This window comes from Heptranchias perlo, chromosome 31, assembly GCF_035084215.1.
Source record: "Heptranchias perlo isolate sHepPer1 chromosome 31, sHepPer1.hap1, whole genome shotgun sequence".
Classification (NCBI taxonomy): Eukaryota; Metazoa; Chordata; class Chondrichthyes; order Hexanchiformes; family Hexanchidae; genus Heptranchias; species Heptranchias perlo.
Genome location: NC_090355.1, coordinates 9,135,255 through 9,147,263, shown reverse-complemented (window position 1 = coordinate 9,147,263; position 12,009 = coordinate 9,135,255). Strand labels below are relative to the sequence as shown.

The following is a 12,009-nucleotide window of genomic DNA, read 5'->3' as shown; positions in this document are numbered from 1 at the left end:
GAATAGTATAGGTGCATGTAAGGGGAAGCTAGATGAGGGAGAAAGGAATAGAAGGTTATGCCGATAGGGTTAGATGAAGTAGGGTGGGAGGAGGCTCGTGTGGAGTATAAACACCGGCACAGACCACTTGGGCCGAATGGCCTGCTTCTGTGCGGAAATTTCTATGCAGGTCTTTCTTTCACTGCTGGTGCATCAAGATAATGTTTTTACTATTGCAATGATGGCACAATATTCTCTATTTATTAAACAAAGAGAAAGTAGCTTTCCAAGTAATTTCATTAAGTTTACTAGGGGAATATTGCTTGTTTAATTGCCAATACTGGAAGAGGAATCCCTGATGTGATACAGCACCAACAATTTGACAACAGTATGATGGATACCAAGGAGTGTTTATCAGGCTGAAATCACTGTGGGGTGGTGGGGGTGGGGGTTGCTCAGATGGCATTATAAACCAAGGCAGATATTTTGAACTGTCGACTAAACCTCAAGATGTCAGCTCTCAAATCAGTTCTACACTTCTGTTCATACCACAGAGTATTGATTTAGATTCATTGCTCTGGAAGTGATGGATGCAATGATGGGTGCAGATACAGCCACTGAGTTACACTGCATGATTACAAATTGTGACATAACATGATCTCTGAGTTTGTTGCAAAGTCAAAAATTATACTAAGTCACAATTGGTAACAAGAAGAATAATGACAGGCAATTATACTGTGGCTTTAACATAGAAGAACATCCCAAGGTGCTTCACAGAAACACAAGGAGAAACCGATACTGAGCCAAAGGAGGAATTGTTAGAAGGGGTAGCCAAAGGTGGATGGGTTTTACGGACGATCTTGAAAGAGGAAAGGGAGATGAAGAGGCGGAGGAGCTTAGAGAGTGAATTCCAAAAGTATGGTGCCTAGGGAGCTGAAGGCACGCCTGAGAATGGTGGTAATGAAAGAAGGTAGGTGCACAAAAGAACATAGTCAGGGAAACACAAGGATGAGCATTTTAAATCTGAGGTGTTGAGGGACCGGGAGCTAAATTAGGTCAGGGTGGATGGGCAACTGGGACTTGTTTCGGGATAGGATTCAGGAAGTGGAGCTCTGGGTGAGCTGAAGTTCATGGAGGGTGCAGGATGGGAGGCCAACCAGGAGAGCATTGTAATAGTGGAGTCTGGAGGTCAAAAAGGTAGGGATGAGAGTTCCAGTGGCAGATGGGCTGAGGTAGAGGCAGACGTGAGCAATATTGCGGAAATAGAAGTAGGAAATCTTTGTGACAGGAAGATATGGGGTCAGAAACTCCACTCCAGGTCAAACAGGATGCTGAAGTTGCTAACAGTCTGATTCAGTCTGAAACAGTGGTCAGGACGGGGGATGGAGTCGGTGGACAGGAGGAAGAGTTTGATGGGAGGTGGTACCTTTGTTCTTCCCAATATCAAGCTGGATATTGGACAAACAATCTGATAGCACAAAGGCAGTGGAGCGGATTAGAGAGGTGGTGGACAGGTGGAGTTGGGCATCATCACTGAACATGTGGAGGTTGACTACATGTCTGCAGATGTTGTTGTCCACGGGTAGCATGTGGATGGCAAAAGGTCGGGGGCCAAGGATAGATCTTTAAAGGACTCCCAAAGTGATGGTGTTAGGGTGCAGAGAGAAGCTATCGCTAGAGAAGATCTGGCTACAATTGGATAGTTGACAATGGAACCAAACAGGGACAGTCCCACCAAGTTGGACTATGAAGGAGAAGCATTGGAAGGGGATGGTGTGATTGACCATGTCAAGGAGGAATAACATAGCACAGTCACAGAGTATGTCCTTTGTGACTGTGGTTTGGGCTGTTTTGTGCAGATACCTCATTAGAGGGATTCAAACAAGTGATGACTATTTCATCGCACTCCTTACTTGAACTTCGTAGTTGGTGGAGAGCATTTGAGGGACCAGGAGATGTGCTACTCAATGCAGAATACCAAGTGTCTGCCCTACTCTTGTAGCAACGGTGTCGATACGGCTGGTCCAGTTACATTTCTGGTCAATGGTTACCCCCAAGATGTTGATTGTGGTGGACTCAAAATGGGGGTGTCGTTGAAGGTCTATCGGACATGAATAGACTTTCTTTTATTGGAGATGGTCGAAAATATAACCAGATCAGGGGGCTTCAGTAAAGGGTAAGTTTTCAGATAATAACAACAACTAACCTTTCTACACCGCTCATGTACAGAAAAACATCAGTGTGCTTAACAGAATGGAAGAAAAAGGTGGACACAAAACCAAAGGGAGAGCGGGAGAAAATAAAACAAGAAATGAATTAAGGGATGGACCAAAAGCATAGTCGAAAAGGAGAAATTTTAGGAGGCTTCTGAATATAGGGAGGGAAGTGGTGGGCTGGGCGGGGGGGGAAGAGTTCCAGGGGGTAGGAGTGTAATGACTCAAAGAACCACCACTGATAGTGGAGCAGATGAGGGTAGACCAGTGTCAGAGGAACTGAGCACATGTGGTAACTTACAGTTGGGGCTAGTACATGGAGGGATTTGAAATCAAAGACAAGGATGTTAAACCAATTTGCTTTGACATAACCAGTCGGTGGAGCTCAGTAAGGGCTGGGGTAATGGGAGTGCGAGGCTCTGTGTGGATGAGGCGACAGGATTTAATTGCTCTGCTTCATTACCCAGAATTAAGTCAAGCTGTGCTTCCTCCCTTGTTGGAGTAGCAACACTGATTGAGCCCCGAACACAATGCAAAAAAACTCCAGAAATAATCCCAATGTCAAAAGGAATCTGAACCCTTCACTCCTAAACTATGGCCAGGATTTTGACCCGGAGCTGGGCAGGGGTCGAATCACGGACGGGAAACACGGAAGTTCGGGTTTCCCAGACGTCCTTACGATTTTAACGTAAGGACGTCTTTTATTTTTTTCTGTTGGTTTGCTGTCCGACTGGCCAGCCTGATAGAGAAACTGATGGGAGCAGAGCAAGGAAGAGGACGTGAAAAGGTAAGTCTTCAGGTAAGTCTTAGATTGTATGGATGGGGGGAGGGGCATGGGTGGGCACAGGGGTCACGGGGGGGGGGCGGAGTCAGTCATCGGGAGGGAGGTCAGTCATCGGCGGTCAGTCACCGAGGCGGGGGGGGCGGTTAGGATCGGGAGTCATCGTGGGGGTCTGCGATCGTTGGTGAGGGGGGGGAGGTCGCGATCGTTGGGGGGATCACTGCAGGTGGGCTTGTTGGGCCTGGGGAAAGCACTCCTGCTCCTCCGGGCCCACAAGCTGTGCCAGAAAGGCACTTACCTGCAGTTTCGGGCCTTCTCGCTTCCTCTCACATGGCGTGAAGGAGAAGGGGATTCCCCAGAGGTGAATCCTGGCCCCCAGAGGTTAAAATTGCAAATCCTTTCAAAATGGAGGCCCGCAGCCTCCTTGAAATGTTTAAGTGACTAATGCCCCTCCTGGGAGCGGGTTGGTCACCCGCCCCTCATCCCGTCCCAGTGAAAACCAGAAACGGGCGGGTTGGAGGCGGGTTTGAAATTGTTACAATTTTCAATGCCCCACCACAACCCACCCGTTTTTCACAGTTAAAATGCTGCTCTATGTCTCTAGCCAAGCATTTATCCTTCCTGATCTAACTCTTCCTGTACTGGCTCACATAGGGTACAGGTAGATATCCTGAGATTTCTAACTTTAATGTCCATCACTTAACTCCTGGAACTTTCTGTTCTGCAGGACCTGAATCATATTTTTTCCTTGTGTCATTAGTCCCATCACTTCTGGCTGATCACCCTCCCACTCCAAGAGCTTCTGCACCAACCCTGTTATGTCTATACCCCCTGGCAGCTGGGAGGCCACATTCAATTTAGGACTCACAATGATGTTTAGAGAAGTGACTGCCTACTCAACTCACCTTGTCCATGGTGCAGAGGCATTGTGGACTCGTCACGCCTGGTTCAAGTGTTCAGTCTTAAAAACTTACATGCCAAAACAATGCCATAGGAGGATATATGTGTGCACTTCCTTCCGACTCATCCTCCCACCCTCGTGGATGATCACCCTCTTCCAATCTTCATCCCCTACCACTCTGTCCGCCTGTGGGGTGACCTCTCAGAATGTCTGTGCCAGAAACCCCCTCCATCTCCCATATGTGACCAAATGTTCCTCAAGCTCAGTAATTGTGGTCTGGAGTGAATGGGGCTGGAGATACTTCCTGCAAGTGCGTTCGCCTTGGATTTTCAAACCATCCTGGAACTCTTTCATTCAGCAAGATTCCCACAACACAAATCACAGCTGTCCTGTCACTGTCACACTTTTAAACTTTATCTAACTTATTGCAATAAAATAGATTAAAAAATGAAACTTATAATGCAAAGTCTAAATAGCAATTATTTACAATACAATCATGAGGGTCGGCCTTGACGGTGAAACTGAATTTCACACAAAATGTCCTTTTCGTTGCCTTTATCTTTTAGTATGTAGAATGATTTTATATGGTAGCAGCACTCTCCATCATCCTTTTTCTACGGATCTGTTCACACGCTATAACCATTCATGTTGCCTTGGCAACCACTGCCGTATACTGTGATGGTACTTCCAGTTTGGACATCTATTGTTCCTCCCTGATATTTTTCCTGATGCATTTTACACAACCATCTAACACGCAATTGCTATTTTCAATGTTGATGCTCATTACCATACATTTCTCCACATTAAATACCAAAACACTTGGAGAACTGACCAGAGCCCACGCAGAAGCAAATGGAAATAGATACAACTCCCCAACCCTTGCCCACGCGTCAGAGAAGGAAATATATCACTTTGTGACAAGTATGCAGCAATTACAGATTCAATGTTACGTGGATTTTGAACACCTGGTCTGTCAAACAGCCTACCTTCCTCGGTTAGTGCTAACGCAGTGTGACTTCTTCTGGTCATTTTAGTACAGTCAATGCACAAAGCAACTAAACCTCGTTTCATCATTTTAATTGAAATATCCATCACAAGTAAAGAGCCTCTTAGCTAATTGAATGCAGGCACTGTGTTATTAAGTCTTGTTTTGCCATTGCCCCAACATTAACAAATTAAATGGTGGCCTTTTAAATAACCTTTCATCAATTCTGCAGTCACAGCACAATTACCAGGATGGAAGTGAATTTTGAAAGAGTTCAAAGAATAATAACTATCACCTATTTTTGGATCAGCATTGGATGATGGAGTGTGAAATTTTTATCCTTTCTCCGTTCCCATGCATGATTCTAATTAGGAAACAAACCTGGCTGCATTCTTTTGGTTATTTTACAACTTAACGCTCCTTAAGGAGGGTAATTATATACCGAACAGGATTCTAATTGATGATACAGTCTGTTGCCTTTCAAGTACCTTTTTAAAATTGGAGAGAAACTAAAGCTTTGGTCCCCAAAGTTCACCAATCTAAGCTCTGTATCTCACAACATTTGTTATCGAGTCCCCGAGAAAAATTGGCTCAGTGAAATGACGCCTGCCGATTTGTGAATGGTTTCTCTCCTTTCAGTCAAGGGGGCTTCTGATTTTGAGTTAATATTGTCATTAGTTAGTCAAATCTTTAAGCATGAAAAAATTTCAATGCTGCATATCATCCGTCATTTCACATCAGAAGCTATGGTCATTTCGGGTGTTTCATCAATTACAAGTATTGCCATTATATTTATCATATGTTTGTGGGGGTGGGGATGGGGAGGGGTGGTGGTGTGCGGGGGGTTAGTGCGTGAAGGGGGCGCATGGAGGGGAGTTAGGTCTGTCGTTTTGAAGAGTATTGGGAGGCGTAACATGCAGTTAGTCCACATTAATTCCAATTATCTGATTAATACAAGTGGCGTTTGGCGACATACAGTTAAAAGAGCTGAGAAAGCTGTACTAAGAAAAGTACAGCTTACAGAAGCTGGCTTAGAGGAACTGTTGTTAGACCATTAACAGAAAAGATGGTAATAAAATCCTTGACACGACTGTAATTTTTTTTTAAATGGAAAAACTACGTTCACTACTGAATGCATTACTTGGTGACATTAATTTTGGAGTTTCTCTTACTGACAGTATAAGGCATGACAATTTATTGCAGCTTTAGCGAGTGGGTGTATGGTATGACACGTTACCGCACAATACCAATGCGTCAAAAAATAGGTTAATTCATGGTATTCTTTGAATTAAACTGCCACACATTCATTTTCTTTCTTTCTCATCATGAACAAAATGATTTAGAAGGGATGGTACTTCCAATTCATCAAGCACCAGGAATCTCAAGGGTATGATGCAACATCATTATTGCCACCCCTGGCACCTAGGTGGTTTACAACAGACTTGGCTAAAGGGGAAGGAAACTGGCCAGTGAGACAGTAACAATAGGACATAAATTTAGGATTAGCACCAAAAGAATTGAGGGAAAGATTAGGAGCATTTTTAAACACAGAGGGTTGATAGAACATGGATTGCCCTACCAGAAACACTGGTGGAAGCAAAATCCATAATAGCTTTTAAAAAAGTGGACAACTATTTGAAAAGAAAATGTTCAGGGGTGTTTGAAAAGGGCAGGGGAATGGGAGTAAGTGGATCAGTCTTTCAGAGAGCTGCCACAGGCTCAATGGGCTAAACAGCCTCCTTCTGTTTAATTCTGTGTAAATTTCGATGAAACCCTAGATGACAGTTCACTCTAAGTGTGGACTATGATACTGACAGTAATGTTAGGGCAGAGATGAGACTGTATCAAGGCAGATAAGCCACCCTGATTTTGTTCCAGTTGATGTAATTATATTGATTTTGGTTCCGAGAGTTTACAGCCTCTGTTGGGCAGTTTATACAGCCATTGCAAATTGACCCCAAATTGAAAGGACGGGCTGAGCTGCCCTGTACAACTGCAACATGCTGTGTTGTGAAAACTTCTGCAGTGACCTTATTTGTCCTGTAGCATTTTACCCCATTAAACAACACAATTGGAAAACACTCACATTAAGTAATATGACAAAAGTCGTACTTTTAACACAGGCATTGTAGGTAGGGTTACCAACTCCACCCACCCTGCTCAGTCAAACAATCTTTTATGCCATTTCCAATATTTTCATAACTATTGAACAAAAGTGTTCAAAGAAAATGAAACAAAAAACTATTTTTTTTAAGGCCCCTATGATTTTTCTCCTGGGTTGCTAGCAGCAGTGACAAGCAGATTAATCTTTCATTTCTGGAGACTCCAGAGGAGGTTTGGCAACCCTAATTGTAGGAGTCACAGGTTCTTGATTTCAATTTTTTAAAAAGTCATGGAGGTCAGAGAAGATGTAACAAGTCAACCCAATTATCTGGACTCCATGTCAATCACACCAAGCTCCTCCCATTTGCAACAGACATGTTTTAAATCACACAAAAAATATCAGTTGGAAGCAATTCTCGGCAGGAGGTTTGTGTTTTAAGGAGTGAATGAAGAAGCTCTTTCTTCTTTTCAGGCTAAATGACTGGTTACTGCCTCCTGCATTAGCTCACTTTCTGGACTCTTTCTGTGACCCGTTCCCTCCCCACCCACCCCTGCAGAATCAAACGATACAATACCAAAAGAAGTTTCACGATGGGGCAAGTGGGCAGCTACTACTTGGCGACCTGATTATATTGCTGTCGACTTGGGGAAAGGCGCAACTCTGCACACAAGCATTGAGACCTGCTGAATAAATGAACAGGGTTGGTGGGATGGTCAGCTCTTCTCTCGCAGAAAATGAGCAGTGTCCTAACCATTGCAATTGCAGCTCACAAGCATTATACTCCAGGTCCCGCGTGGAGTCGTGTGTCAGACTGCTCTACTCTTCGGTAAAGGCTGCAGTATACCTTGAAAATTTTCAGCTGAGCAGAGAGCCAGCATGGATTTGTAAAGGGTAGGTCATGCCTGAGGAGGTGATTAAAGTAGTGGACAGGGGAATGTTGTTCATATGGACTTCCAGAAGGCATTCGTTAAAGTTCCCCATAAGAGACTGTTAGCTAAAGTTGAAGCTCATGGAATTGAGTGCACATTATTGACCTGGTTAGGAAATTGGCTGAGCGCCAGCAGACTGAGAGCAGGGATAATGGGCAGGTACTCAAATTGGCAGGATGCGACTAGTGGTGTCCCACTGGGATCTGTGTTGGGGCCTCAACTATTCACTGTATTTATTAACGACTTAGATGACGGGATAGAAAGCCACATATCCAAGTTTGCTGATGACACAAAGATAGGCAGCATTGTAAGCAGTGTAGATGGAAGCATAAAATTACAGACAGATATTAATAGATTAAGTGAATGGGCAAAACTGTGGTAAATGGATTTCAATGTAGGCAAGTGTGAGGTCATCCACTTTAGACCTAAAAAGGATAGATCAGAGTACTTTCTAAATGGTGAAAAGCTCAAAACAGTAGAGGTCCAAAGAGACTTGGGGGTCCTTGTACATAGATCATTAAAATATCATGGACAGGTGCAGAAAATAATCAAAAAGGCTAATGGATTGCTGGTTCTTACATCTAGAGGGCTAGAATACAAAGGGGTAGAAGTTATACTACAACCATATAAAGCCCTGGTTAGCTCACACCTGGAGTCCTGTGTTCAGTTCTGGGCACAGTACTTTAGGAAGGATATAGTGGCCTTGGAGGGAGGACAGCATAGGTTCACTAGAATGATACCTGGACTCTAAGGATTAAATTAGGAGGAGAGAGTACACAAACTAAGGTTGTATTCCCTGGAGTTTCGAAGATTAAGGGGTGATTTGATTGACGTTTCCAAGATATTAAGGGGAACTGATAGGGTAGATAGAGAGAAACTATTTCCACTAGTTGGGGAGTCTAGGACTAGGGGACATAGCCTAAAAATTAGAGCCAGGACTTTCGGGAAGTTGGAAAACACTTCTATACTCAAAGGGTGGCAGAAGTTTGGAACTCTCTTTTGCAAATGGCAGTTGATACTAGCTCAATTGTTAATTTTAAATCAGAGATTGACAGATTTTTGTTAACCAAAGGTATTAAGGGATATGGGGCTAGGTGGGTATATGGAGTTAGGTCACAGATCAGCCATGATCTCATTAAATGGCGGAACAGGCTCGAGGGGCTAAATGGCCTACTCCTGTTCCTATGTTCCCATGTTCCTATAACTTAATGACTGTCTTCTACTGATGTTACTGGAGCTCCCTCTTATGATGGATTTGATACTCGGTCCAGCTCAATCCCCCACTGAGATCATCAGTGCTCGCCATTCAAACAAAAAAAAATTAAATTAACAGGGACACAGAAATAACATCAAATTATATTAAAATGAGAGTCCTACAAAGCAGTTAAACCCCATATTTAAGATGTCTATGGAAAGGTGACTCAGAGGGATATAAGATAGTAAGCAGCATGGAAAAGATAGATCCAGGCTATCATTTCAAATTAAAACATGGCAATAGGACACAGCTCAAACTAATGCATGGTCATTTATCTTATGATGTGCAATGGGCTGACAGGTAGAGTCGTAGAAATAAATTCCCTGGAATTATTTATGCCCTTTATATCATCATTGCGGGAACTGTAGGTTTTTCTGGATGAGATCGGATGGGCCAATTAGCCTTCCTCATCCATGTCTATCCTGGTGACCTGATGAAATGAAGCCAATCTGAGTTAGGTAATGGCAGCCTGGAATTTCCTCGAAACTTGCACCGAAGTAAAAGATGGTGGAAATTTGCGTTTAAGTGATTACGTTGGTGCGTCCAAGTTTCCTCGATCTTTTGAACTGATTCATGAAATCTCTGCCAGAACTTTCTGCCACTCATTAACATAGCTCCGCTCCCATGCAAAAGATCAGAGAACACAAGTTTCTTAATTTACGCCAGTTCTGAACAGGCTGTAAATTGATGCCCAAAATTTTAAGCGGAGGAGGACCCAAAGTCATAATACTGTTTTTTTATGATGATTTTTTAAGCTCTGCTTTTTATTTCTCCTCAATGAAACGTGCGCTGTATTTTCTGTATGTTTGAAAGCAGTTTTATGGCATCAGAATGAGTCACCTTAAAGATTCTAAAGCTTCCATGATTGCATTTTCCAAAACCTGCTGTGCCTAATGTGCATCAATAATGGTTTGCTATCTTCAAGCTTTTAATTTTCATACATAAAGAGGGACTTAAAGGAATATGGCGTGAATTCCATACTTTCCTCGGGCCTCGATTGTTTATGCTGATTTCTGCTTGTTTAAGCTTTTTTTAAAAACATTCTGGTGTATGCTAATGAGATTGGGAGAAAATGTTGTCATTAGTCAGCAAGATCGGCATAGAAACCGGTGTAAATCTTGGCGTAACTTGCCGGTCACGCCATATCAGGACATTCCAGGCTGATGTTGACCTTCCAACATTTCATTATCTGACCACAGTCGCTTCATTTAACACTGGCCTCATAATATGGGAGCCAGATGTGTCAGAAAAATGCTTTGTATAATCGCTGAAACGCGATCGATATTTCCCCCCTGCTCCTTCCCTAGCACTTACCTTGCAAATGCAGTCTGCTCTCAGGACTCTGCAGTAGAACAGAACTCACCGAGTCAAGGTTCTCATAGCTGCTGCACCCCAAAGGTCCAGTCCGAGTCTCTGTCACCTGTGACACAGAAACATTTTACACTACAAAAACAGCACAATCTCAAAATCCTCAAGTTAAACTTAAATTAAACCTATCCACTTGTTTGACAAAGAACGACTCCCATGTAGGGTTGCCAACTCTGGTTGAATGTATCCCTGGAGGTTTCATTGCATGACCTCCTGTCTCCAACTGCCCCACCCCCATACTCCCGCCATTGGTCGCCTGACACATCCATCCTCTCAGAGCACTGCCTTCCCCATTACAATTGGAAAGCGAAAAGACTCTTCGTTACCCAATTGAATGATTCTTTTTACCTATCTCCAATATTTTTATAACTAATAAACAGAATTGTTCAAAGAAAATGAAAATAAACACAATTTTTCTAATGCCCCATTGATTTTTCTCCAGAGCTGCTCGCACCAGCATCCTCGAGATTAATCTTCAATTCCTGGAGACTCCAGGCCGATCCTGGAGGGTTGGCAACCCTACTCCCCTGTGGGGACCATAAACTTGGCAGATATGATTACGAGTAGCTTGGGAGCCCAAATCTCAGAAGCTCAAAACAGCTATTTTCTATTGTAGAGGTTGCATTAATCTGCAGTCCTGATGGGGCTTGGCTTGCCCAGCTGCCATCGACCAAATTGCCCAAATCTATGTCTGCAGCCCTAGCCACAATGAAGGACCCGTCTCATTACACTGACACTTCAGGTTCCTGCTCAGCTGACGTAGATGAAGCACCAACATATCTTAAGGTATGCCTCGCCAATCAAGCCACAGGCTATAATTAAGCGTTGTCTCTTGTCCAATGCTCTGCTGGCTCGTTTCAATGACAGGTTTGGTTAATCTAGCTGGCGCCCTTTCTGCACCTGATTAGTCTTTTTCAGCAGGTCTGCGAGGACACAGATTACTGTAATAAAAATGTGGATAACTGGAAATTGGGAATATGGCAGGAAAAAGTAATTAAAGAATTCATGCACGACTGAGATAATGCTATTATAATTTTCTCTCACTTTCAATGTAGGCTTCAATAATTTTGAGCAGAAAAGCAGGAAAATGGATAGAGTCTCTTTAACTGCGAGTTCCACATCTGATCTAAATAGGAAAGACCAATGAGAGATTCTTCCTTTGCAGCTCGAAGCACACAGACACGTCTAGTATTACTTTGCATGAATCCAAAATTGCGGGGAAACTGCAGTACCTCTCCCCTTGCTATGATACTGTGCAGCAACCTTGTTCTAGTAAAGATTGTTTTATAATGAGGCTATTCCACATGCTACCTTTATTAATGAAGCAGCGAGAACTGCATGTTATCTTAGAAGCTGCTGTGTATCAGAGATGCTAGCACAAGGGCTACACATTATAAATGAACTTGGGAATAATGTGAACAGTGTGACTGCTAATAACAGCTTTTTTTGCTACAACGGTACATAGCCGCAGTGTTTCTCCTGAGACCATCGCTT

General features: G+C 43.3%; 1 protein-coding gene across 1 annotated transcript in view; it reads right to left on the bottom strand.

Annotated features, from left to right (window-relative positions):
- The window catches only part of brinp1 (bone morphogenetic protein/retinoic acid inducible neural-specific 1), an 87,480-nt gene that overhangs the window by 24,779 nt on the left and 50,692 nt on the right, over nt 1–12,009 (bottom strand). Inside the window, exon 4 of the mRNA XM_067969416.1 lies at nt 10,462–10,567. Within this exon, the coding sequence (XP_067825517.1) occupies nt 10,462–10,567 (106 nt within the window). The remainder of the gene's footprint in view (nt 1–10,461; nt 10,568–12,009) is intronic.